Source organism: Colletotrichum higginsianum, chromosome 3 (genome assembly GCF_001672515.1).
Source record: "Colletotrichum higginsianum IMI 349063 chromosome 3, whole genome shotgun sequence".
Lineage (NCBI taxonomy): Eukaryota > Fungi > Ascomycota > Sordariomycetes > Glomerellales > Glomerellaceae > Colletotrichum > Colletotrichum higginsianum.
In genome coordinates this window covers 4,981,488-5,008,085 of record NC_030956.1, presented here as the reverse complement: position 1 = coordinate 5,008,085, position 26,598 = coordinate 4,981,488, and the positions used below count along the sequence as shown (strand labels likewise).

The following is a 26,598-nucleotide window of genomic DNA, read 5'->3' as shown; positions in this document are numbered from 1 at the left end:
CATGTAAGCTTAAAGGGGGGGGGGGGGGGGGAGCTGCTGGTGAACCAGTTCGACTCGAAGCCCATTCCCATCAGCGACAGGGGTTCGAATCCTCAAGGCTTACAGAGTAGTTCCATCCGCAGCCTACACAACGTTTTAGTGAGACGGGTTTTACTGATTTCAGGGGCTTCGCCTCCCCCCCTCCCTCGTTTAGCGGCATGGTGGCTTTGCCTGCGTGAGCGCCAACGGGGGGGGGACCAACCCTTATTAAAGCCCCGCGAGTGCCTCCAAACCCTCGGGGCTTCACATCGAAAAGCCTTCTTCTCAGTGTCCTTTTCGGCATACGCTGCAAGTCATGTTAAGCTCGCTTCAATGGTCGGCCTGGGGCCCGCAGTACTGGGCCTTGTCGGGCAGCATCGTGTCGTTCGCAGCCATGGTCGTGCTCCTCGCCCGCTTCGACGACGAGCCAATCTTCGCCTGGCAAGGCATCACCCTGAACGCCGTCATCTCCATCCTCTCCGTGGCCATGAAGGCCGCCGTCGCGTTTGTCATCTCCGAGTGCCTGGCCCAGTGGAAGTGGGTTCTCTTCACCCGCGAGGACCGCCCTCTCATCGACTTCGACCGGATAGACAGCGCCACGCGCGGCCCTCTCGGCAGCCTGCGTATCTTGTTGGGAACAAAGGGCGCGTGAGTTTGCAAAAAAAACACCCGGGACATCATCCGCGGCGCGTGATCGAAACTGACCAGACTCTCGCCTTCCAAGCTTCGTCGTTAAGCTCGGCGCCGTGCTCACGCTCCTCGCAGTGGCCCTCGATCCCCTGGCCCAACAGATCATCCAAGTTCGTGAAATAGTCGTTTACACCCAGACCAACCGAAATGGGGGAAATGGCCTTCCTGCACTGAACTCTGGCACCGAAAGCTATTCCATGGGCAGGGCCATCCGGAACCAGCGGCCGCTACTCAACTCAACTCTGTCGGAATGGTCAGTGACCACAGACTTGCCCTTGTCTATGCAAGGTGCCATCTTGAACGGGATCTCCAAGCCGCCGTCGGAGGTGGAACAGGAAGCCCTGGTCCAGTGTCCTACGAGCAACTGCACCTGGAACCAGTTCAGCACCGTTGGTATCTGCCACAGATGCAACGACGTCAGTTCTGAGCTTCGGCCCGTCCAGGATTTCGGGCAGGTCGTCGTCGCCTTGGCAAATACCACGTACGCGACTGCGAAGATCCCGAGTACCGCCTTCACCCTCCCCAACGGCCATTTCATCGCCAATATTGACGGCTGCCCACCGTATAATGGAAGGTTTGCCGACTGCGAGAACGAGCAGAGCTTTGGCGTCTATTCCGACAGCAGATATACCGTCACTTCATACGGGACCGCTATTCCGAGCAGAACAAACACCATGAAGGACATCGATACCCTGATCTGGTCGATGAGCATCATTCATCCCGATATGGAAGCTCTCAACAACTCCGTCGGGTTCACGCCTGGGGAGTACGACGGAGGACCCAAGGCCGGCCTTAAGTTGTGGCCCGACGTTCCTCTGAAGGCGACAGAGTGCGCGCTTTACTACTGCGTCAAGAACATTGACTCGAAGATCGAGGGCAATCGGCTCGTTGAGAATATTGTGGAAGCCAAAGACGCATCGCGGGATCCCGAATCGTTCCAGCGATACCCCGAACTCAACAACAGTCTACCAGAGACCGCGATCACGGTGGAGGCCAACGGGACTCTGGAGTTCGACAAGTACTGGTCTGCCGTGGGCTACTCGGATCTCAGGCTCTGGTTTCCGGACAACAAGACGCAGAACTACTTCCGGGTCTCTTCGGGGTCCGTCCTGGCGATCGGCGAGCACATGCAGAAGCTGTTCCGAGCCAACCTGACCGGCAGCTCGGACCAGCGGGACGAGATCGAGAAGAGGCTGGGCAGGGCCGCCGTCGGCTTCAACGGCGCATCGTTCGGCCCCTACGAGGAGTTGACGATGCAAGCCACCCCGCCGGCGCTGAACGGCCTCTGGGCCTGGACGCGGCACAACGTCTCGAGCACCTTCTACGCCCTCGCGACGACCATGACCAACGAGATGAGGCGGAACTTCAGGCCGGGCCAGAACCAGCAGAACGGCCCGGATGACAGCGACGGCTCGCAAGACGGGACGATGAGCATCTACGGCCGGGTGGGCAGGTCGACCGTGCTGTACCACATCCGGTGGCCGTGGATCGCGCTGCACGGCCTCATGATCGTGTCCGCCATCGGCTTCCTGTCGGTCACGCTCAGCAGCAGCTCGTTCGGCGGCGGGGGCGACGTGCCGCTGTGGAAGAGCAGCTCCCTGGCCGCCATCCGCCACGGGCGTGACGTGGGCGGGGTCTTGGGGAGCAGCAAGACGCTCGGCGACATGGCGGGCGTTGCGAGGAGGGTTCGTGTAAACCTGCGCGGCGACGACGGCGGCGATGAGGCCAAGGCGTGTATCGACCGTTCGGCTCCGGGGAGTCAGACAGAACTTTGAGGGAATATTGGAGGAGAGTTTCAAATAAACAGTTCAGCGTTTTTTTTCTTCTTCATCGTTCAAGCATCGTACAATGGCATGTCTCTGATGGAAACTCGTCTTTTGAACTTGTCGAAACCGGTTCATGAGATGCAGGTCTGCCCTGTTATCACGAATCAACATGGAACAATCCATCAATGATAATGCTTTGGCAAGATAAGCAAACAGTGACACGGTTCGTGCTGTAGAAGAACCACTAACCTGCGCATTTCCTTGTCTGTGCCCCTTCCTTCACCTCCGCCTCGCTCGTGGAGACATGAGAGGATTGCCGCTAACAAAAGCCAACGCGTGGTGGTGAGATTCAGGATGGGTCTGGCCCGTCCCATAAGCCTAGAATCCACAATATCGGAGGTTAATACAATCTTCCTAGTCGGTGGAGGGGGCTAAGCCAAGAACGGCGGGGTTGGCTATCGGCACCGTCAGCTTCGCAAAGTGAAAGTCCGCAAGTCCGCGCCAGGCAAATCCGCTTCGTCAGCCAACAACCTCAAAGTAGCGAAGAAGAAGAAAAGGCCAGCGGAGAGTCCTGAGACATTTTAGTAGGGGGTTTGAGGAAACAGGCTACAGTTCTAGAACGCGTCTCCGCAAAGAGTATGTCTTGGATAGTCAACCTGTACTTCTTTGGTGTTGGCCGGACATCGAAGAACCGGCGGGCATCCTTATGAGGGAACAGAAGGAGTCTTGACTAAAAGACCTCCTGTTCCTCCAATTTGAAGCTCAGATTCATTCTCAAACTGTCAACGATTTCCAGACTTCATTCAGCCTGACATTTCACCCTTTCGTCCAAGTCCCAACACGTCTCACCAGCCGAGTCGTTGTAACCCACAGCCATTGTTCCTTTCAACAGCCCCCCCCCCCCCCCCCCCCCCCTGGAACCAAACACCAGCCATGTCTTCACCGAGAAAGCTCAACATCCTGATCACCGGGTGCTCCCCAGGAGGGATGGGCGCGGCTCTGGCTACCGTCTTCCACGACGCCGGGCATCACGTCTACGCGACGGCGCGGAACCCGTCCAAACTGGCGCCGCTCGCAGCGCAAGGCATGCGGACGATCCCCTTGGACGTGACGTCGGCGTCCTCCATCCAAACCGCCGTCGAGGCCGTCTCCTCCTCTCTCTTCGACGGCGAGGGTCTGGACATGCTCGTCAACAACGCGGCGGGCAGCTACACGATGCCCATCGCCGACGTCTCGCTGGACGCCGCGAGAGCGCTGTTCGACCAGAACGTCTGGGGGCAGATCGCCGTCACGCAGGCCTTTCTGCCCCTGCTCCTCAAGTCCGCGACGACCTTGACCCGATCGTCGTCGACGGCGAGCGGCGGCCCGGGCCGGGCCATGGTCGTCAACCACACCTCGGTCGGGTCCGTCACCGCGCTTCCCTTCCAGGGCGTCTACAACGCGTCCAAGGCCGCCCTCGCCATGCTATCCGAGACGATGCGCCTCGAGCTCGCGCCCTTCGGCATCGGCGTCGTCGACCTCAAGACGGCGGGCGTGCGGACCAACATAATCTCCAACAACAACGTCAACACCAGGGCCGAGGGGTTGCCGGCAGACTCGATATACGGACCGGCGCGGGAGGTCGTCGAGAAGGCCATGAGCCAGAAGGGCCTCGTCGATAGGGGGGTCACGGCGGAGCAGTGGGCTGCCGAGGTGGCGGCGCTCTTGCTGGGGAAGAACCCGCCGGCGGTCATCTGGAAGGGCGAGAGCGCGATGGTGGCTCGGGTCGCCAGCTCGATGCCCTGCAACATGTTTGAGGGGTTCATCAAGAAGATGACCAAGTTGGATGTTGTGGAGGAGCTTATTACGGAGAGCAGGAGGTGATTCGAGGGGGGCCTGCTCGGGTCGCCCTCCTGCGCGTCACGCCGACTATGAGGGCGACCCAGACGTCCACCGGGTCAACTTAGCAGGAAAGGCTGCTATAGTCAGCTGAGGATTCGTAGCCCCAGCTAATAGGCTGCCTCATCAGCAAAGTCATCCATTTTTTCACAAACCTTGACCAGCAGCTTTTATCTGCCATCACACCTTAATAGATGCTTTAAATTGGCGCCATCAACCAGCGGCTGGGCATCGGAGGAAAGGGACTCTCGGCCCCGACTTTACGTGGAATGGAGGCAGATATGATTGTAGCAAAATGGGTTGAGTAGGATCTGATTTAATTGCCTCTTTAGGAAAAAGTTGGGTCACCTAGAGTATTCTGTCCCCAGCATGCTTGCTACCTTGATCAAACTCTATCTCGCTAGTTCGTCTCATTTTAAGAATCTAGGTGTCGATGAAACTGACTAGAAGCCTGCTTGCTGCTATATTTCTTGACCCGAGTGCGAGATAGGAATCGAACTTTAAAGATCTCTAATTAGCTGTCTATAGAACTGAAATAGTCGGAACGGACTTGTAGAAGCGGTTCAGCTGAGCCCCAAGTCAAGTACGTTATAAACCTATTGGTCCTCTCAACCTCTGTCGGATTGTTTCCTCTCCTTCAGGCTAAAAAGAAACCCCCAAAAAAAACCATTCATTCCTTACTGATCTCACGTCTTGTCTCAAAAAGTCTTCAGAAATCGCTAGTCAAAATGCGTTTCTTCGCCCTTACCACCGTCACTCTCGTTTCCGTCGCCTCGGCAGACTTCACCTCATACTGTTGTCACGGCCTTCGGCCCCTCACAACGGGCGACATTGCCTGGGCGTTGGATGCCAAGAACGGCCGCACCGCCGAGATGGGCATCGCCGGAGGTGCCACGTACAGCTCCCAAGTCGGCATGTGCACGTTCAATGGCACCCAGCCTATGGCTTGCGGCAAGTACATTACATCTGCCCGCACCTCTGACCGGGCCGGAACTAGACTCAAGAACGGCTTTCTCTTTTGTGACGATACGTCGTACATGGAGACCAACCACTGGGAATGTCCATTTTGAACACATGCGCCAAGGACAGGTGAGCTATGCTCTATCGGCATCTGCGTTATTCTGCTAACTCGGTTGGCAGAAAACCGCTTTGGCTTTCCCCTTTTCTCACTCAACGCCTCGACTCCAGCCTGGATTTAGCTAGTTTCAACCGACACAGCCTGAGAGGTGGCTTACGCGGGGATCTCCATCGTGAATTTTCGTATTCTTGACAGCTCTTGTTGATATCCACGAGACTCATCTCGACATCTAAAACACACTATCTTTTTAGACGCAGTAGTGAATAAAAAGTTTTACTCGAGCTACTATCCTTTATAGAATCTAAAATCCAGAGTAATGAGTGAAAGCATGACTTACACACATCGTAGAACACAATACGGTGAGGGACATATTCAAAAGTCCAGTCAGCGGTTGGTCACAAGTATTGCATTTTTGGGAGTGAGATTTCTACTCTGACCCAGTCACTTAGTTATACACGTATTAAAACACCCTGGTATTAATGATACAAAAACTCATGTTTGCTCTCGACTTTGCACAGAGCACCATAAAGTTTACTGGTTACTGTCATTCTGGCTAGCCATAGTATGCCGTTGACTACCAAACTACTCCGACCACAACGACACAGCTTGTGCCGTGCTTCTAGCAAGTTTCAAATCACAGAGCTCCCGAGCTGCCTAGATAAGCAAAAGTCATGAAAGATCCCCTATTTGCAATACGACAGAGGTGTCCACATGGACCGAGATAATCATCCTGTTGACATGCAATTACCGGAAAACAAATAAAAGCACAGGGCGGCAGGCCATCAAAAGGTTGTCTGCAACTGTGGGTAGTCCTTGGCTCGAGCCTGCAGATCAGCAAAGATGGAAGCCGAGTCGTCGCCCGAGAGATGCTCCATCCGCTTGATATCCTCGTCTTCGATCTCTTGGAGGACGGTCTCGGGGTCGTCGTTGCCCTGCTTGACATCCTTCTTCTTTGGCTCGACGGCCTTCTCGATACCCGAAGACTCGCCGATCAAGAGAACCTGGGCGTTGGCGTAATCGAGGTGCTCGGGCTTAGTCGGCATCCAGCGAAGGTCGCGAAACTGCTCCTTGATCCTGCCGACGTGTGTTAGTATGATATTGGTGTCGAGGGTTGTCAGAATCGCTTACTTGTCTGGGAAGTCGGGCGTCTCCGGGAGGCTCGCATTCGCAGGACCAGACTTGTAAGGGTTCTTGGTGCTCAATATGAAGCTCCCCTTTTCCTTGAGCCCAAGTTCTTTCTGAACTTCGCCGAGGTCCGAGGGCAGAGTCAGCATGTATGCGAGATGGTTCTCGCGGCCAGTCGACGTGATGACATAGACTCCTTCGCCGGCAGGCGTCGCAGCAGGAGAATGCGACGTGCCGGCCTTGGTCTGATTGTCCGCACCAGACAGGAACTGCTCTTTCAACTCTTTGAAGGAAGCACCCGACTTCTCGACGAAAGCCATGAACCGGTCCCTGCCGCTCTCGGGGAGAACTTTCTTTGGCAGCGCGAGCAGACGGGTGTTTCCCGCGTCGCCAATGGGACCGTCGCCGAGCTTGGAGTCCGTGGCCATTGGGCGTAGGATGATGTAGCTGCGGGCAATGTCGTCGACATCCTCGGTCTTTTCAGTGTTGACGCGGCCACGGAAGAAGAAGTAGACAATGCCCTTTTCGAGTATGTTGGAGGGGACCTTGGACTTTTCGTGGGTGAGCTCAGCGGTCTCACCGCCAGCAGGATTTGTCGTGGTATCTTCCGTCTTGTGTGTCTCTTTGAGGTGTTGATGTTCCTCGGACTTGTCTGCTTCTTCAGGCTTGTCCGCCTCCTCGGCCTTCTCTGCCTTTTCCACCTTTTCGGCCATGGCCGCCTCCTCTTCCTTCGTCGGCTCCTCAGCCTGTTCGGGATCCATCATCGCCATGTCGACGTTCTCCTTGTTCTGCTCTGTCGAGTCGTCTGCCTTCACGGGTTTTGTGGCATCCTGCTTTCCGAACGTCTCCTCCAAGGTCGTCTGGCGAGTGGAGTCGACGTCTTCAGACTTCTTTGCCCGCTTGGCGTCGGGAGACCCGTTGGCAGCAGCAGCAGCAACAGCATCCTCTTCAATGCCGTGCTTCTCGCCGGCAGTAGCAGTGGCAGCCGTTTTGGTGTTTGCTTCGGTGGCGCTGTTGGCGCGCTCTCTGTTTCTCGTGGTAACCATGGTTGTGATGATATTGTGCAGTTAATTCGCGTGGCTAGAGACGGGGCAGTGAGGTCAATTGAAGTTGTGGAATGTGTGAGAAGGGAGTTAGAACAAGTTGGAGGGGTAGTGTGGCGGAGGAGGAGGAAGAAGATGAAGAAGACGGTCACTAGGTGAATTATGAGAGGCACGCGCGAGGTCAAAACTGATCGGGTACTGATGTCATCGGTAGCGGCGGTCGCACGCGTCGCGTTTCTGTTTCTTTTCTCCAGGCAGGTAGCCGCCATTATGTAACGGGGCGCCCCTTCGCTGTCTGTGACGTGATACGGTTCCATTTCGCGGGAAGGTCTTCTGTTTCCCTTTGTAAGGTGCCGTGCGCGTGTTAAGCCGCTCGAACAACCCGTCGATCAGACCGGGAGAAGGCGAGTTGCTCCTGAGCGTTTGAACACATACAGGCTCACGTTCTCATCATGCTCCGCCAAATTCTCAACCAGAACAGGAACGAGTTCTTATAACTCATGTCTTGGGGGCTTGTTCCCATGCTGGTTTATTCTAGGTATGTTGGACATTTTCAGCCATCAGTTGACAACCCACCTATTCCAGAAGATGAAGGGAAAATAGCAAGAGTCCATTGGAGGTGGGAGTGGACGGGGGCTTTGCTTTGTGCAACCCCTGTTTACCCCACTGCCTTAGACCATCATAAACCCAATCTTTGGCTGTCCACCCATCAACAAGCATCTCATCCCCGATGGCACAATTGGCTAGCGCGTCAGACTGTTAATCTGGAGGTTGGTGGTTCGAGCCCACCTCGGGGAGATTCAGCGGTTAAATTCCGCCTCAACGAGTGCATTCGTTCATCCTTTTTTTACTTCTCTTCTCTATCAGGATTCTCGTAAACTGACGTAAATAAATGGTCGTTGTCTTTTTTAGCTTCTGCATTCGGAAACGCGATTTATTGTCTCTTCACAGTCATTCAACCTACTTCTTATTTGTGCTATTTAGTGGCTGCAGAGCCAAATGCCATGGAGTCGCTTTTTGCACTCTGGTAAGTACTTTTCAAGCAGTGGCTGCATAAACACTTTTCTAAAGAGGGTTGGCGAATGTCCTGAACGGGCCCGTTCATTTACATTTGTATCTTGATGCATGGTGCAACAGGTACCTTGTCGCCTACATCATGCTGACTGGGAACACGCGGTACAGACCAGTCGCGGCTGCCTTCTGGAAAGCTTTAGAGAGGGGGGCCTCGATATCAGGTAGGGTATGATGATGACGGTCGTGAAAATGCCAATCGACCGCAGTCTACCTTGTCTGTCCCGTAAGCCCTGGACGTCCCTTGCCAGATCCCGGATTCAGTGAAGGCCGAAGGCATACAGCCACAGCTGTGGCATAACTGTAGCAAGTCGATCTTCAGTAACTCGATGGCACTGCCTCCGCTAAGCTCTGACGAGACATGCGTCGTGCCCCCGTCTTCTGTCCCCCCCATTGGGCTGGCTCGGTAAGTGACGCCCTGAAGCGAATTGCCGCTTCATACCTTTTCCACCGAGTATCCGTTGGCTACCACATCGCATGGCACTGGCCGCTTACTTTCGGACCGAGGGCGTTTTCGACACAGGAGTCCTTCCCAAGGCGCAGCGAACGATGAGTCCGCATCGCTATTTCGGGGTGATACTTCCTGCAGCAGCCCTTCCATGGTCATCCAAGTCGCAGCACTAGTGCACATCTCTCAACACTCGGCGGCGATGCGCGCTTGACAATGCTGGTCGGGTTTCTCTCTTGTCCGGGTCTTCCTTCCGTTGGTCTAATCGAATCATGCAGATAACATCGACTTCTGTACTTTTCAGAGGTTCTTTAGGTAGTGATGCTTGAACTTTTTGTTGGCTCGGTCGGCGCCGCGCGTGAGGAACTGGTCGCCGAGGACCTCGAAGACGAAGCGCCGTGGGGAGGCTTCGGTGGTCGCTTGGGGGTCGGCGACGGGCTCTTTGACTGGTATCTCGAACTTGAACCAAGTCCCTTCCTTCGGCACAACCTTGATCTCGTTCTTGGGCGTGATGATCTCGAACGCGAACTTGCCGTCCTTGATGACGATGCCCGTGATGCCGACCCTGCTCGGGCAGGAGCTTCGCGAAACTTCGACGCGGGCGCCGTGAAACTCGGCGGCACTCAGCTTCGCGGCCGCGGCAGCTCCGCCATGGTACAGCTCAGAGCCGAGGATCTCCTCAACGTATCCCAGCCACAGGCGATGTAGGGGCTCGAAGATGGCGTATTTTTGGCCTCGGCGAGGCACGTCGTACAGGCCGCGCCTGTGCCGTTCGCGGGCGGCGAGGGGCTTCGGCTTGAGCCTCTGCTTCTTCTTGGCTTCCTCGCGAGCGTTGCGGCGGGCGTTCCGGGCGTTCGAAGGCGGCGGCGGCGAGCTGGGTCGGAGGTAGAGAGGGCGGTACTGGATTTTGTCCGAGAAAATGCGGTTGACGCTTTCGGGAGAATGCGCCCGCGCGAGCAGCGCCTGTGTGACGGGTTGGCTCGAGGGGGCCATCTCGACGGGTTCTTCCTGGGCTTCTGGGTAGTGCGCGCGGGGGGGATTGGCTGCAAGAAGGATGACTGCGACGGATCGAAGGTTGGTTCGAATGGAGATTGACGAGTGGGAAAATTAAATGTTAGTGCCTCCAGGTTCTTCGATCAGTGGTGGTGGGTGAAGGTACGTACTTTTCTCCAACTGTTGGCAGCTACCTATGAGCGTGGCACGGTGGCCACTGACAGGAGGCCCACACCAACTGCAGCGGCAAGGATGGTTAGTGTTTGTTCACATGCCGAAGCCGCGGCTGAACAGTAACAGGCGGGCGCTGGTGGTCAGTGTTCGGTGGCCAGTGGCCATTCAGTGGTCATAGCGACCTCGACGGTCCACTCGGTCCAGCACCCGGCGGGCGATGACAATGCGACTCGGCTTTCTTTGGGGGAGGAGAAACGAAGGAAAATGATACACAGTCCGGCGCATCCTTATCCTCCTCCTCTTCCTCCACACAACACTTTCTACAGTATCATCTTCTCTCCTCCCAGTTCCCCCCCACCCACCCCTCCACCCCAAGGGTCCGTCACTTCTCCAACGTCATCTGCGACCTTTGGATGCCGAGGAACCCTGCCAAGTTAGTCCCTTCCACCTATCGGCAATGGCAAGAGATCTTTGACGGACTGCTTCGGAACCTCTAGACCAACTTACAAGCAAGCACCAACACGAACAACATCACGCGCCCTAAGTTTCGACGGCTGGAAAGACCACGACGCGCTCCACGATTGATACCCTCGCCTTAAGATACCCCCCCAAACGACACCATCTTTGTTATTGTTAACATCGGCGCACTCTTCTACCCCAACCCCTAAACGATAATGGCAAAGAACGACGATTCGGCGCCGGATCTGAAGATTCTCGGCGACCAAATCACCCTCCAGCCTAGCGGCTACGTCAAGCCATCCCAACCACGCCATGACGAGAAGGAGGAGGCTCTGATGAAGCACATGGCCCGCTTCCGCTCCGAACCCCTACAGTATGTACCGCCTGCGCGCCGGCCCTTCCCGCCCGCCTCGGCCTCCAGGTCGATCCAGGAACAAGACTAACCTATTTCTTTCCACGCCAGGTTCCTCCGCGAAGTCTCGCTGTACGTCTCCGGCACCGGCTGGCGCGCTTACGACAATGCAATCGGCCAACCCATCTTCTACCCCGGCTTCAGTGATAAGATGAAGGAAGCTGTCCTGTCGGCTAAGTTGTTGCAGGAGCGCATCGCAGATCTGGCCGAGAAGCGTGTTGCCGTAGAAGAGAAGGAAGGGCTGTTGAACAAGCAAGACAAGGACTTCGACCTGAAGCGCGCGCGCAGACGAGCAGTCATTGAGTCTGGCATTCAAGAGGTGGCTGAGAAGATGACGGACGACATGATTTGCAAGTTCGAAAGCAAGACATTCATCCGGAGCGCATACTACCTCGTCACTCAGCTGACCCTGCGCGCTTACAACCAAGGCATACACGTATCCAGCGAGGAGGTTCTGAGGCTGCGTAAGGTCGCAGAGGAGGCCGAGAAGAAGAAGCAAAGCATCATATTCCTGCCCTGCCATCGATCACACGTCGACTACGTCTCGCTCCAGCTCATCTGCTACCGTCTGGGCCTGGGATTGCCTGTCGTCGTGGCGGGAGACAACCTCAACTTTCCCCTCGTGGGGAGTTTCCTGCAGCATGCCGGCGCCATGTGGATTCGGAGAGCCTTTGGCGACGACATTCTGTACACGACCCTGGTGCAGACCTATATCGACACTTTGCTGCAGGGCGGCTTCAACTTCGAGTGCTTCATCGAGGGCGGTCGGTCAAGGACGGGGAAGCTGTTGCCGCCAAAGTTCGGCATCCTCAGCTTCATCTTGGATAGCATCTTGTCTGGCCGAGTCGAGGACGCCATCATCTGCCCTGTGAGCACACAATACGACAAGGTCATCGAGACGGAAGGCTACGTGACGGAGCTGTTAGGCGTGCCCAAAAAGAAGGAGAACTTGGCTGATTTTCTATCGGGCGGCTCCTCGGTGTTGTCCTTGCGGCTCGGTAGAGTCGACGTCAGGTTCCATGAGCCCTGGAGCTTGCGCGGCTTCGTCAACGAGCAGCTCACGAGGCTGTCCAGGTTACCGACCGGTCTCAGCATGGACACGCGGAACCCCGAAAACACGGCCATCCGCCACAAGCTCCTTCGTATTCTGGGCTACAAGGTCCTGTCCGACATCAACGACGTCTCCGTGGTCATGCCCACAGCCTTGATCGGCACCGTCCTGCTCACCTTGCGAGGCAGAGGCGTCGGAAAGACCGAGCTTGAGCGTCGCGTGATGTGGCTAACCGATCGCGTGCGTGCAAAGGGTGGCAGAGTCGCCCATTTTGGTAACGCACCACTGTCCGATATCATCGAGCGTGGTCTCGACGTCTTGGGTAAAGACTTGGTGGGCGTCGTAAAAGACCTGCCAGAACCCACCTACTACGCCGTCGACCGCTTCCAGCTTTCCTTCTACCGCAACATGACTATTCATCTGTTCATCTCGGAGGCTATTGTGAGCGCTGCCATGTACATGAAGGTCAAGCAGGGCGGCGGCCCAGCCATGCAAGATATCTCGTTCCAAGAACTTCAGGATCAGATTCAGTTCTTGTCGTCTTTGTTCCGTGGGGAATTCATCTTCCCCAGCGAAGGTCTTGCCGCTAACCTGGAAAAGACTCTGCGAGACTTGGAGGCAGACAAGGTCTTGAAGCTACACCGGGACGCTCAAGGCAAGGTTGTCGTGGTTGGTCTTTCGGATCACGAGAGGGTCGTCGGACGAGAGAACTACGATTTTTACTGCTTCCTCATTTGGCCGTTTATCGAGGCTAGTTGGCTCGCGGCAGTCTCTCTGATGGGCCTGACGCCACCTCTTGGCCAGAAGGACGACATCTGGATCGAGGTGGCAAAGGCCCAAGGCAGCGCGCAACTGGTAAGCGTAATTGTGTGACGGTTTTCAAGTCTAGTCCGACTAACAACTCCCAGCTCGGCAAGACACTCTACCATCAAGGCGACCTCAGCTACTTTGAGGCGGTAAACAAGGAGACGCTGAAAAACGCCTTCCAGCGGTTCGAGGAAGAAGGCATTCTGCAGGTTGTCAAGTCCAAGGACCCCAAGGTCCCTCCGCGCCTGCGTCTCGATCCCGAGTGGCGCCCTTCCCGCGATCCCGAAACCGGCAGTCTGAACGCCTCTGGTCGGCTCTGGGACTTCACCGAGAAGATCGCCTCGAGCCGACGAGAGGGCAAGAACCGTCGTGACGGGGCCACCGTCAGCACCCGTGTGCTGCGCCTGACGGACCTGCTGGGAAGCAAGCTGTTCGATTCCGCCAGGAACATTGACGGTAAGGGCGTGTCGCCGACGCTGAGCATCGAGGATGCGCGGCAGCTCAAGCGGAGCATCAAGGAGCAGAGAAAGCGCCGGTCGTTGGAGAACCGCGCGCACTTGTAAATGATGTACTATTGTAAACGCCTAGAGCGCGGTATGATATTATGATGTATCCTTTTCTTTAGGTCGAGCATGGCATTCCCGGGTGGTGTTCGAGAGTCTAATGTAGCACCATGCAATTTTAACAAAAAGTTCAAGTAGTGGTTGCGCCCCAAATCTCCAATCCATGCCCGTGGCCTCGACCAGCTTTTTCATCTTTTTTATTTACTGGGCGTTTGGTCGGGCTTGAGAATGATGTTGTCGATAAGTCGTACCGCCGGTCCGTTGCTGTGGCCAAGGTCCTCGCCCGGCTGCGGCTCCTCCACCGGCAGCATCTTGACCGCGCCGCTGAGGATCCCGCCCTTTGTCGGCACGACCGTGTTGATCTCCTGCATGGAGTCCGGGTCCGCCAGCGAGATGTAGTCTACCTCGAACATGACCCTGTCCTTGGGCGCCAGCCTCGACTGCTCCGACAGAACGGCGGCGGCGACCTGGTTCGCGGCGCCAAGGATCGCCTCGCGGCCGAGCGCGCCTTGCCGATATTTTTCCTCGGCCGCCCTGAGGGCGCGGCTCAGCACCGTCGCGACCTTGCGCCTCCGCTCGCCGAGGTACACGTTGCGCGAGCTTAGCGCGAGGCCGTCCGCTTCGCGCATCGTGTCCCCGACGACAACCTCCATCGGCAGCATGAAGTCCTCGACCATGCGGCGGATGATGACGGTCTGCTGGACGTCCTTCTGGCCGAAGTAGACGCGTTCGGGCTGGACGATGTTGAACAGCTTCATGCACACCGTCGCGACGCCGCGGAAGAAAGTCGGCCGGCTGGCGCCCTCGAGGACTTCGCCGACAGGGGTGATGGTCACGAAGCTGCCCTTGCTGCCGACTTCCTGGCCGGGGAAGCCCGAGGGGTACATCTCGGCCGTGGTGGGCGCGAAGACGGCGCTGACGCGGCCGAGGTTGGCACCGTCGTCCGCCAGCTCGCGGTCGAGGTTACGCAGGACGTCGGCGTCGCGAGCCCAGGTGACGGGGTACGAGGCCAGGTCCTCGGAGGCGCCGAACTGGGCCGGGTTGACGTAGAGGGAGACGACGACGTGGTGGTTCTCGCGGGCGGCGGCGCGGATAAGCGAGAGGTGACCCTCGTGCAGGGCGCCCATCGTCGGGACGAGGCCGACGGAGCGGTAGTTTACGACGTGCGGACGGCGCCAGGTGCGGAGGGCCGAGACGGAGCGGAAGACGCGTATGGGGCTCGAGGGGAGGGTTTCGGGGCCGGCGGAGGAGGAGGAGGAGGAGCATGCTGTTCGGAGCTGCTGTTGTTGATGAGCGCGTGCGGCGGCGGCGGCGGCGGCGGCGGCGGAGCCGGGACTTGCGCCCGCGACGCGGAGGGTGCGGGCGAGCATCGTGGGCTAGGGAAAATTCGTGTTGGACAACGAAGGATGGCGACAACGTGTTTTTAGCGAGGTAGGAAGGGGATTGTGGCCATTGTGGTGGCGCAATGGCTTCTAGAAGTTGACAGACGGTGTGATGATTTCTGCGGCGGAGTTTTGGGGACGGAGGAGAGGGAGAGGAGGTTTGTGGAGATGGAAGGGTCCTCGGTGACGTCGGTGAGCTCGGTGACGGAGGGAAGCTCAGGGGAGGGGGGAGCTTGTGTGGATCTGGCACGTGAAATACCTTACATAAGCATTTGAGAACCCGGATGGCATTTTCTAGAAGGGTTGGAATCGATGTCAGCTCACCGATGTTTCCCCGAGCCCCTCTGCTGAGTTAATCACGGTGAGTGCGGTATGCAACCGTGTCGGGGATTTCGCAGCGTTATCCACTGAATAACCTCTCCAAACTTCCCGCTGTCACAGCCATTCCCCCTGGGCTACCATGCTCACAGGCTTTCTTCTTCTCACACTCCGCCACGGAACGGAACATAGATCAACTCTTCAGGGTAGGGAGATGCAAATTTAAAAAAATAAAAAAAAAGTGAAGCAGTTCCTCTGTACGACATGTAACACGAAAAGCAAAATGCCAGGTCAATCCCTCGTACAGCATGACACCATGAGAGAGAATCCGTGCAACAGGAGCATGCAAGATTGCCGTCGACCTACCCTTTGTTGGGCCACGATCTCGCTCATACCCGATGCCATCGTATGGCCGTCTTCATTTTCTTTCTCGCAGTCTAAATGTCGTTCCGTGCTTCCGACCTAGACCAACCTGGAGCTCTGGGACACTCACCGCTGGCCTTGATACTGATTGTTCGAGTCTCCCGTTTCACTCTTGGAGACGGGTATCTCTTGGCATCTCGGCTGAGATGTAGCAGGAGTCTGCCCGATTTCTCTCTTTTCGCCAGATACCTATAGACATCTCCTACCGGCACTTGAGAGTTCAGACGAGCGACGCAGGAGATCGAGGCTCGGCTTGATGCAGGTGGCTGCAGCGAGGGATGACAGCTAATCTCCCGGCCGATGCTTGTGTGACCCAGCCCAGCACCAAGAGGACTCGAGACCCGAGAGGTGGCCGGCCCGGCAGTGATCGCCAAGAAGACGTGGCCGTGTGCGGGAGAGTGTGGCACAGGAGACTCGAGATGCACCACCTCTCCCGCCAAGCTGCCCGATCAGCCTGGGCGTCGGTTGCAGATGACTGGTTCACGTACTGACAGCACCGAAATCCGAGTGTCAGGGCACTTGGCGCTGCTTCCACCAGGCTTCGACGAGCTCATCCGTCTGGAGAGCCCCACGAACCACCACCTACCAGGAGACGGGGCGTTACGACCTGCACCTCACTCGAACGACAGCATCGGGAGCCCCTTGGAAATGCCACTTGTGAGCAAGGCGATCTTCATTACCTGACGGAGAAGTCCGTCCTTCGTTCCTCGCCTAGGTATGCAGGTCAATGCCTTGCTGGAGTACGAACCTTGGTTGCGAGTTGCGAGTTGCGAGTCGGGGGGGAAAGGCAGAACCAGGCATGGCGACAGGGTCATGCATCGCAACGATATCCTGTTCTGGTACTCTTTTGCTACGGCGCACAGCAGTCAGTGGGACGAAGCTGGCTGCTGATTTTACACAGTATTCCTGTTGCTCCGCCGCCAAAGGACAACACAACCTTGTGTTCCTAGCTCGCTAAGCAACGAGGCCGGTCTTTGATGTCGATGTGTTTGGATGCGATGGTCATTCGTACTCGTTTTTCCTAAGCAGTCTCTGACGCCGAACCATCGGGCCCAAGCATCGTTTTCCACTTTTGGGTAACGCTGATGTCTATCCTATGAAGGAAAAAAAAAAACCTAGTATGAGCATCGTTTCGGGCGTTTCTCGCCCATCGCCTCGATGAGGGGACGGGGGCGCTAAGTCACAGGCTGACAGCACAGGAATATCCCAAATACCCATCTCCCTGCGTGGCTTTCACGACTTTGTTTCAGCCTGGTTCGTCTGGTGCAGGTTTCGCACCGCTGGGCGGTACTTGGCGAACCCGCCAACGCGGGCTTCTTGGCACTCAAATGCAGCTGCTCGTCACGGATCTGTTGTTAAGTCAGTATACGGGGGCATGTGGGCAGACGAGTCTCGGCAGAGGGAGCAACCGGGCAACAATGGCTAGGGGACCATGGCTAACCACCGCATCCCATGGCGGTGGACTCTTCCTACCGGCAGCTGAGCACCCAGAGAAATGCGAGACCAGATGAATCTCGAGACGGCGGTCAAGGCGTCCCCATACTTTTCGCGGAGAAAGAATACTAAGGAGAAGAATGACAACGAGACCCGGTCTAAGCAACGCCGTGTTTTATTCTGGGACAGGTGAACCACGCGGGTGGGCTCTACGGCCAGCGCAAGACCAAACGAAACATGGGCAAAAGCTTCCCCTCAGGAATAGCCCATGTTGATATCCATGATTGTGTTCGCAACACAACCGATACCGACATGGCAAAAAGAGACGAAAGGTGTTTGCTTAAGCTGTCGCAATTCGATGCCTTATGGTCGCTAAGGGACGTTTCTTCGGGCCTTGATCGCCACGTTGTCCCCCCTCCCCCTCCCCCCCATCTTCACTCGGTCATGCTTGTTAGTGACCTCATCACTTGTACAGCCAGGCCAGCTTTAGCAGCCGAGGGAATCGTAAATGGCTGCTGGTTCGCGTATTCGAATAGCGGGCATTTCCTCTGGGGATCGACGTACCCGGCATGGGAAGAGGGTGCACTGGGGGACGACGATCAAACCTGTCCCGAGCGGCCTCGGAGCAAAACACTCGGCCGGCCGGGGTGGAGGGGGGTGGAGGAGTCTAGGGAATATGAAATAATCGGAACAACGCACACACACACACACACACACACACACACAACCTGGCACGATGCGACGTTTTGAGACCATGAGCCATCGCTGGCTGAGGTCAAGAGCTCCACACCGAGACAAAAATCGCAACGGGAGCCGGTGTCGACCACCTGTCGACTACTTGGCGAAGGGGACAGCCGAGAGCATCATCATCAAGCGGATGCAATTGCAACTCGACCCGTATCGTGCGGCCCCGGGAGTGTTTTCTCGGTGGGCAATTTGAGGGGTCCGTCTGTGTCTGGCGGAGAAGCAAAAAAGACCTACGACGCAACGGCGACGCGACAAGAAAGGAGGAGACAACTGGTAGCCAAGCCTTCAACGTCTCTTCGCTGTAAGATATCTCACGGCCATGGAACCCTCGGTGGCGGTTGCGCCTCGACGCCGATGATACAACACGCCCATGATAAGACGGCCGCACTGACACAAGAGAGACGGGTCACCTTTCACTTTTGCCTCGCGACGTCCGTTGCGCACAGTTCCGGCGTGTTGAATACTACCTCCCCGGTCCCCATGGGAAATTTGGGGAAGACTGAATCAATGACAGGCAATAGTTGACTTCTCGTCGAGGTCAAGCACACAAGCAACTACTTACACGTCAGGGTTATATGCGACGGCCGCCGCCCTTCCGACCAAAGAAAGATTCTAGCGGGCAACTGGAACCCAGGCAGGACGGATCTGCAACAAGTCCCGCGTACGGACACTATGTAAAGTTTGGGACTGTGGCTGTGTGTGCGTAGCATGGCGGCATGATGGCATGTTGGTGTGGGGTGGGGGGCCCGTCGATTCTTGGGTGACATCCTGGACTGAACATGGCTTCAGCTGGCGGATTCTCAAGTATGTGCAACCTCAAGAAGAGCCGATGTCGAGCGGCATTCCAGGGTCAGCATCGGCCGTATCTGGCCAGGGGTTTTCAGCTTCGTTGGAGCTCTGTGGCCCAGCACCAAACAAGAGCCGAGGACATTGAACAACGACCACGATGGACAGCAGATGCTGTTTGTTTCTTCCAAGTACACGACGGCGAGTCACAACAGGAGTAACAAGAGCAGCAATTCCAAACGACAGCCACACCGGCTCTAACCATATCCTCCGAATCTTCCTTCAGCAGCTCCACCACCACTATCATCATCATCGTGAACGCATTCAGGCACAGGTAGGTTTGAACCACGGACTCTATACCTGTCAGCAGCCATCGGCAAACGCTTCTTCCATCTTAAAAAGTGGAAACCGCGTCAAAGGGGACCCTCGCTCCGGTTTGAGAAGATGCCACACCCAAAGTACTAAATCAAGCGAGAGAGTTGACCTCCCTGGGTTGCACGTTGGAGGAGTGATCGAGACACGCCCCTGTGTGTGCCCATCACACATGTCCCACCTGCGGTCGTGGTGGTGCGTCTCTCGGCCCATGGGAGCCACTTGTCGCACTCTCCCCCTTCTGCCCTTCTGCCCTTCCGAGTTCTCTCTCTCTCTCTCTCTCTCTCACTCCTACTCTCTCGCTCTCTTGCTGTCCCCCTCGCCTTTCTTGACGGTTTCGAAGCCACACACGCTCCGCCTTTTGCCGCACGGTGGCTGGATCTCTTGTCCCCCCTCTCTCTCTCTCACTCTCAGTGTCCAGTCTCACCAATCAGTCTCACAGTTACGAGAGAACGCCCTGTGGAAACCCCGTTCTGGACTTCATCCCGACATCCACCGGTTCTCCCTCCCTCCTTCTTCCACTCTCACCCCCCGCTAACTCGCCCACCCGCCCGAGAACCGGCGCTGCTCAATCTCTTTGCGGCTTGGGTTACCCACATCACTCTGCTAAACATAGCCACCTCTCAACGCGCTCCCTCTTCACTTCACTCCGTCCCGCCTCACTTCACCTCACCTAGCCTGTCTACGACTTAGTCGCCGGGCTTCACGACGAACGACGAATCTATTATTCGCACACATAATCCCCCGGTCCACAGGCGGAGGGACAAGAATCCCACCAACCTAGTTGACCAGGTCCAACCAAGACCACTGCATCTGCATCTGCGACTGCGACTGCGACTGCGACATCACGTACCCGTGGCTTCGCGCTTCTTCCCACTGCAAGAAGGGTCTTGGCTAGAATGCACTCTTACAACCATAACCCAGAAACAAGCAAACCACCACCACCCACCCCCCTGGCCCTCCCCTTTGCCTCTTCCCCCGCTATCCGATCTGAGTGAGTCCTTAAACTGGGAACGCCATCCCGCTTGATCCCGCTGCGTTGCCGAGATTTCTCTCGTGTCCTATTTCTCCCCGGCTCCCGCCTCGTAGCACCCAACCCAGTCCTGAACAATCCCGTACACTATTGCTTCTCCCTCTCCAATCCTCGGGCTGAACCCCGCCCGTCCATCAACCAGCCAAGCGAGCAAGCAGACAGACACACGCACCTAGGAGAAGACGACACCGCCAAGAAAGCAACGAGAACTCTGTTACTGGGTGGGTTGACTGCGCACACACCCACGCGCGTGCGCTCTCGCCCCAGATTGTCCACCCCATCGGCCGGGATATCCTGCATATGTAGGCACGAGAACAGACCAAGTCTCACCCACCAAGTCTACCGCGCGCCGCGCGCACACACACACACACACACACACACACACACACACACCTCTCTCACTCATTCACACACTCACTCACTCACTCTCTCTCACTCCCACCACCCTCACCCGGAGTCTCTCTCTCACACACCACAAGCCACCCGACTAAGATACGTAGCCAAGACCTGAGAGGGGACCACTCTCTTCACACACTTCCACTCTTGGCGCTAGTCAAGTCAATTCCCATCCTTGAACGAGACGAGCTTGTGACTTTGCGCATCTCGACTTTTCAACTCACACCATCCGCTTTTCTCCGCCCCTTGCCCGCTCACTCACCGACCTTCTACCGACCTTTATACCGACCTCTATACCAAACTTCAACTTTGGCTGCATCGCGCCGCATAGACTTTAGAAGCTCGCCATCCCATCATCGCCACGATCCGACCACACAACGCCCGGTTACCATTCTCACGACATCAAGAGTGGTCTCGTACTCGTACAACTAAGAACCGCCCACCGCTTATTTGCAACACTCGCCGCCCCTCTACCTCCCTCGCCTTTTTATCTTGAGGGAGAGCACGCGCGCGACACTTAACCCCGACGACAGATATCCCGCGACCCCTTCTCACCACAAGCAAGAGTTCATGCTCACGACAACACGCGCCTCGCACCCCCAATCGCCCCGACCGGGTGTTCTGAGCCCTCGTTGAATCGTCCGCTCCGTCTCTACCCGCCAGAGACGGACTTTCGGTAGCCCTGGAGGCATACGACGCCTCTACAGGCGTCCTCGTGCCAGGCTTTGGCCTTGGTTCGGCGGTGCTGCACCCTTACGAGCATCCGCCCCTCGACTTTGTCCACGATCCCTATCTAGGCATCGACGACGAAGAAGACGACGACCAGGTCTCCTCCCTCTCCTTCGGCTTCTCCTCCGACTTCACCGCAGACTTCGCTCTCGGCCCCGAAGCCGACTCGGCCGCGTCCAACCCGGAATCCCACGCCTCGACGGCCTCGAATCTCAAGCACGACGACCACATCCATTACCTTTACCACCAGCACCAGCACCAGCATCATTACCAAGCCGACATCATGAACTTGCCCAGCTCCCACATCCCGCCCCGCCGCAGCGCGAGCATCCACTCGCTCACGCCGTCGCGCGACCTCCTCGTCAAGCCAAAGTCCCCGGAAAAGTCGGCCGCCGCCGCCGCCGCAACCGCCACCAAATCAAAACGAGTGCGGACGGGCTGTTTAACGTGTAGAGAACGGCATCTAAAATGCGACGAGGGGTTACCAAACTGTCTAAATTGCAGGAAAAGCAGCCGCGAGTGTAAACGCGGCGTGCGGCTAAATTTTATAGACATCCAGGTCAAAAAGCCGCCATATATGCCGCCCACCGTCGAGTGGTCCGGTAAGTCATGTCGTCCTTGTCTTGTTACGACCTCACGCCCCATGGGGGGGGGGACCGATGCTGATCATGCCACAGTCCAATTTCAAGACGAATCGAGGCAGATCGCCTCGGAGTACGTGGGAGGTCTCGGCCGCTACGCTCACCTAGATAAGCAAGCCGCCGCCGCCGCTGCCGCTCCTCCTCCTCGGCACATGGGCCATCTTGAGCCAACCCTCCGCCACCAAGGCCATCTTCTCCCACAGGCACACGCAAGCGGCCCGGACGCCTCGCTATCACCGCGGACTCACCTCCAGCACCACCCGCCGCCGCTGCCGCCGTCGCTGCCCCCGCCGCCACAGTTGTCGTCGTCGTCGTCCATGTACAGCTACTCACACCGACCCGAGCCTCCTCGAGCCGTTGAGTCGGCGTACCCGCGTCGCGAGAGCGACAACCCTTACCTGACGCCCCAGCATTCCGCCCACCCGGCGCCTCACCCTTACGGCCTTCATGAGCACTTCGCCTCGTACCGCGAAAGCGCCCCCCGCAACCACGGCCACCGCGACAGCGACGCATCGAGCGCCGCCTCCATTGTGCCGCAGCCGACGGCGCCGCCCCCGAGCTATCGCAGTAGCGCCGGTGCCGGCGCCGGCGCCAACCCGTTGGCGCCCGACGGCATGATGACGCCACCGCCGAGCGAGAAGGCCACGGCCGGTGAGAGGGAGTACCTCAACTCGCCCGAGGAGATCCTGTACATGCAGGTCTTCGTCGAGGAGGTGGGCGTGTGGATGGACTCGCTCGACAAGGAGAAGCATTTCTCGCGCCTCATCCCTTACCACTCGCTCAAGTCGCCCATGCTGCTCAACGCCTTCCTCGCCTGCGGCGTCAAGCACCTCACGCTCGTCAACCCGGCCTACCAGGACGACAAGGCCCTCTTCTACTACGACACGGCCACGACGCAACTCCTGCGCAGCCTGCAGAACCCGGACCGCAACACCGGCGAGTGCGCCACCACCGCCGTCGTCCTCAACGTCTACGAGATCATGTCCGAGAAGCCCGCCCAGCGCATGAACCACATCGCCGGCGCCCGCGCCCTGATCCGCGAGTGCCGGTGGGACGCCAAGTCGTCCGGCATCGGCGCCGCCTGCTTCTGGCTCAACATCGGCATGGAGGTGCTGTCATGCCTGGCCTTCAACTGGCAGACCTCGTGGGACCCGGACCAGTGGGGTCTGGACATGGACTTTGCCGCCGACGGGACAGCTACCGGTCCCGGTGCCGCTGTCGCGAGGTCGGCGGCGTCGTCGTCCTCGTCAGGAGACGGCTTCGGCCAGGAGGAGCTGTGGGTGCATCGAATCCTGTACATCGTCGCCAAGATCGCCAACTTCCGCGCCACGATCCCGCGGTTCCAGGAGCCGAGCCCGCACGACGAGCAGATCCGGCTGGGCAACCGGCTCGCGCAGTGGCAGGACCTGAAGAGGCTGTGCGACAAGTGGAACAACGCGTGCCCGAGGACTATGCATCCCTTTGGCTACCTGTACCCCTCGCAGACGAACTCCAAGTCTGCGTTCCCTAACGTCTGGTAGGTATCTCTTCTCTCTCTCTCTCTCTCTTCCCCCCTTCTCTCATGTCTGTGTGTGTGTGTGTTCCGAGATAAAATCATCATCTGACACCCCTGGCAGGCTCATCAAGCGCGCCGCCATCATCGGCCGCCTCTTCTACCACACGGCCCAGTGCCTCCTCGCGCAGACGAACCCGATGGAGCCCGGCAAGGCGTCCGAGGAGATGCGCGCGCTGCAGCTGCACCACGCGCACCAGGTCTGCGGCATCGTCGCGCACACAAAGGACCGCGGCGTCGCCTCGGTCGCCATCCGCTCCCTCGCCATCGCCTCGGCCGTCCTCACCGACCCGCGCGAGCAGGACGAGGTCCTCGAGATCCTCGACCGCATCCACGCCGAGAGCGGCTGGCGCCTCGGCAAGATCCACACCGAGCTCAAGAAGACCTGGGGCTGGCCCAGCCCGGCGCCCTCCCACGCCAACACCCCTGGCGGCGGTGCATCCGCGGGAGACTCCCACCACCACCACCACCACCACCACCATCGGGGCTCGGTGGGTAGTTATACTTCCCGGTCCGGCCCGCCTGGCAACCCACCCGCCATGGCGACATCGTCGGCCCAGGGGTCCGGCGCCGCCTCCTCGACGCCGATGAAGGCGCTCGTCAACCCGTTGTCGTTTGCCGACTTTAGCCTGCCGAACCACCCGTACCAGAACTGGTACGAGCCGCCAAACCGGTCCAGCTCGTACGGCTCGCAGAGCTTCTTCTGATTTTTCCCAACGTGCTTCGCGATACCAAAGACACGCACACACACACACACATATCCATCCGCGTAGTCACTCTCGATGACGTCCTTTCTACCCTTTTATTTTTCGTCCTCTTCCATATCCTCATCGTATGCATCTTACGAAACACCCCGGATCAGAAGGTGACCTTTATTCTACGTGTAATAGCACTTTTCTCGAACACACTCCCAAAAAGAGGGAGGCTGTATCATCGTTTGATTCCCCCCCTTAAGCGTCGTGGATGACATCAAAAAGACGGCACTGGCTGCCGCCGCCCTTTACATTTACAATAACGATAACGACAACCCCATCTTCTCTTCCGTCCCACCGGGAGTTTCCCTCTCATCCTTTCTTTTTCTTGCCCCAACCCCCTTTCCCCTGCTGCATCGTCACATCTAAAGGCTTTATATATACGAGAGGCGGTGTGTGTGAGAGATCGTAAGGGGAGGATGGCATCACTTGCTCTGGGAGGGGTTTATACTATTTACACAGCGGCCGCCGGCAACATAGCATCGCGTCCCAGGATGGAGGAAAATGAAACAGGACGGATTCCCGCGCTGGGATCTTGTGGCTGGTTTTCATCTCGTGGAGTTTTGAACCTGTGCGTGGGAGGGTTCTTTGTTTGTTTTTTACTCGGCGTTTTCGGTACTTTGGCGACAAGAAGGGATGGGAAGGGGAATCAAGAGCCGGCCACCTGTGGACGGACCTGCTCCGGCAGTTTTTGAGAAAGGACGGAGAAAAGAGGTTCGAAAAGGGGAGGAGCCCACGCTCTGCGAAAGGCATCGATACCATGAGAGATAACGTTTATGCTGTTCCATCTCGGGCGCTTTTGAATCCCGTCTACTTCATCCCTGATGGTCGCGCCAAAAATGGAGGCAAAATGTACTACTGTGCACCTCCAGCCAGCGTCGACTTCTTGTGAGATTCGGAGTGTGTTTGTGTTTGTGTATGTATGTCTGATTCGTGTCTGGTTTCTCTATTACGGGGGGGAATCTATCGCAATGCCAATGCTCATGTAAAAGCAAAAAGGTCTGGTGCGTCGTTTGGCACCAGGCATTCTATGACGGGTTTGTTTCCTCCCAGGATCGTCTTCTACGACCGTAACCCCCATTGATCCCATTCCTTCGTCAGTCGTCGTGAAATGCGTTTATTTTCTCTTCGTCCATGGCCGTTCTCGTGATTACGCTCGGCACGAAACAAAAAACCTTTGGGAAAAAGAAAAAAAAAAGAACCCAATGTCAAGCTAAACCAATCCAGATGCCCGCCCAACGTCATTTCGTGTCCGTTGATAGGTGGGAGGGTTTTCTGTACCCCCTAAGCGGAGCCGTTGGTCTTGTCAACGAGGACGTCGCCGACGTTTTCCTTCATGAAGGGCTCGTTGTCAACCTCGACGGGGGGGATGGTCATGCCGAACTTCTCGTAGGGAAAGTCCTCGAGGGTGGGCAGGTACTCGGCCCAGCCGTCGTCGATCTCGCCGACCTGGTGCATGTCGACCTGGCCGGCCTCGCCAGTGCGGCCGGCGAGAACCTCTTTCTCGCGACCGGCGTACTCTTTGAGAAGGCCCTTGTGGGGGCACCAGATGACGCGCATGCCGGCGCGGCGGCCAGCCTCAACGCCGGGGACCGAGTCCTCGAAGACGAGGCACTCCTCCGGGGTGATGGGCTTCTCGCCGTCGCCAAGGGACTCGTTGATGGTCTTGAGTGCGAGCAGGAAGATGTCCGGGTTGGGCTTGCCGCGGCCGGGAGCGATGCGCTTGTCGTCGCCGAGGACACGGCGGTGGGAGGGGAAGACGGAGAAGAGCTCGGTCAGGTGGTCCGACTTGAGCTTGAAGTTGGCCTCGTGGGAAGAGGTGGCCAGGGCGATGTGGACGCGGTGGGGGTCCTTGTTGCCGTCAGCGCGGGGCTTCAGGTCCCAGTAGCGGGTGCGGCCGAGGTTCTGGAGCAGGTCGGGGACGCCGGGGAGGGGTCCGGTCGTGGGGAAGAGCTCGCGCTGGTGGGCGGAGAGCTTCTGATGGTACTCGTCGTGGGCAATGGGGAGCTGCGCCCACTCGTGGAAGATGCGGGTGGCGTCGGGGCCGGGACGACCCTGGAGTTTGGCCTTGATGTTCCAGGGGAGGAGAGGGCGGCCATACTGCTCGAGAATGAGGTTGATGCAGGCGGTGTACAGGTCTTCGGTGTCGAGGAGGAGGCCGTCCATGTCGAAGAGGCAAGCCCGGATGGGAGGGAAGCTGCGTAGCGCATCATTAGTTAAATGGCACGAAAAGCGGCGAATTGAGGTTCTTTTGGTGCTTACTCGGTGCGAGGAGCCATTGTGATGTGGTAGGAGGGTGCGAGGATTCCGGGAAGGAGATTTGAGAAGTTGGGTGTGGTTGAGAGAAGGAAGACAGTCGAGTCTGTGATTCCGAAGAAGGAAGAAGTGGAGTGGGTAGAGTAGGAAGGCGACTTTGAAGTCGGCGTCGTTGAGGGGTGAGGGAGGGAAGAAGGGAAG

At 57.5% G+C, this 26,598-nt stretch overlaps 9 protein-coding genes across 9 annotated transcripts; 5 read left to right on the top strand and 4 right to left on the bottom strand.

Moving 5' to 3' along the window:
• Positions 1 to 334: 334 nt before the first annotated feature.
• On the top strand, positions 335 to 2,483 carry CH63R_05038 (Carboxylic ester hydrolase; the record flags this gene model as incomplete). Its single annotated transcript, XM_018300013.1, has 2 exons — positions 335 to 666; positions 743 to 2,483. 2 exons carry the CDS (start codon positions 335 to 337, stop codon positions 2,481 to 2,483), a joined length of 2,073 nt encoding a protein of 690 aa, XP_018161259.1.
• A 924-nt stretch (positions 2,484 to 3,407) lies between these two features.
• On the top strand, positions 3,408 to 4,337 carry CH63R_05037 (Short-chain dehydrogenase; the record flags this gene model as incomplete). Its single annotated transcript, XM_018300012.1, has 1 exon — positions 3,408 to 4,337. The coding sequence occupies one exon, from the start codon at positions 3,408 to 3,410 to the stop codon at positions 4,335 to 4,337; it is 930 nt and encodes a 309-aa protein (XP_018161258.1).
• Positions 4,338 to 5,080: 743 nt separating this feature from the next.
• CH63R_05036 (uncharacterized protein) lies at positions 5,081 to 5,422 on the top strand (the record flags this gene model as incomplete). Its single annotated transcript, XM_018300011.1, has 1 exon — positions 5,081 to 5,422. The coding sequence occupies one exon, from the start codon at positions 5,081 to 5,083 to the stop codon at positions 5,420 to 5,422; it is 342 nt and encodes a 113-aa protein (XP_018161257.1).
• Positions 5,423 to 6,212: 790 nt separating this feature from the next.
• CH63R_05035 (uncharacterized protein) lies at positions 6,213 to 7,601 on the bottom strand (the record flags this gene model as incomplete). The annotated part of the gene is made up of 2 exons (XM_018300010.1): positions 6,213 to 6,504; positions 6,559 to 7,601. 2 exons carry the CDS (start codon positions 7,599 to 7,601, stop codon positions 6,213 to 6,215), a joined length of 1,335 nt encoding a protein of 444 aa, XP_018161256.1.
• A 1,816-nt stretch (positions 7,602 to 9,417) lies between these two features.
• On the bottom strand, positions 9,418 to 10,110 carry CH63R_05034 (Ribonuclease P protein subunit p29; the record flags this gene model as incomplete). The annotated part of the gene is made up of 1 exon (XM_018300009.1): positions 9,418 to 10,110. The coding sequence occupies one exon, from the start codon at positions 10,108 to 10,110 to the stop codon at positions 9,418 to 9,420; it is 693 nt and encodes a 230-aa protein (XP_018161255.1).
• An 848-nt stretch (positions 10,111 to 10,958) lies between these two features.
• CH63R_05033 (Acyltransferase) lies at positions 10,959 to 13,576 on the top strand (the record flags this gene model as incomplete). Its single annotated transcript, XM_018300008.1, has 3 exons — positions 10,959 to 11,116; positions 11,207 to 13,061; positions 13,115 to 13,576. 3 exons carry the CDS (start codon positions 10,959 to 10,961, stop codon positions 13,574 to 13,576), a joined length of 2,475 nt encoding a protein of 824 aa, XP_018161254.1.
• A 197-nt stretch (positions 13,577 to 13,773) lies between these two features.
• On the bottom strand, positions 13,774 to 14,946 carry CH63R_05032 (Pantoate-beta-alanine ligase; the record flags this gene model as incomplete). The annotated part of the gene is made up of 1 exon (XM_018300007.1): positions 13,774 to 14,946. The coding sequence occupies one exon, from the start codon at positions 14,944 to 14,946 to the stop codon at positions 13,774 to 13,776; it is 1,173 nt and encodes a 390-aa protein (XP_018161253.1).
• A 6,091-nt stretch (positions 14,947 to 21,037) lies between these two features.
• CH63R_05031 (C6 zinc finger domain-containing protein) lies at positions 21,038 to 24,096 on the top strand (the record flags this gene model as incomplete). The annotated part of the gene is made up of 4 exons (XM_018300006.1): positions 21,038 to 21,083; positions 21,148 to 21,798; positions 21,874 to 23,353; positions 23,454 to 24,096. 4 exons carry the CDS (start codon positions 21,038 to 21,040, stop codon positions 24,094 to 24,096), a joined length of 2,820 nt encoding a protein of 939 aa, XP_018161252.1.
• A 1,329-nt stretch (positions 24,097 to 25,425) lies between these two features.
• On the bottom strand, positions 25,426 to 26,420 carry CH63R_05030 (Haloacid dehalogenase-like hydrolase; the record flags this gene model as incomplete). The annotated part of the gene is made up of 2 exons (XM_018300005.1): positions 25,426 to 26,338; positions 26,404 to 26,420. 2 exons carry the CDS (start codon positions 26,418 to 26,420, stop codon positions 25,426 to 25,428), a joined length of 930 nt encoding a protein of 309 aa, XP_018161251.1.
• Positions 26,421 to 26,598: the final 178 nt, after the last annotated feature.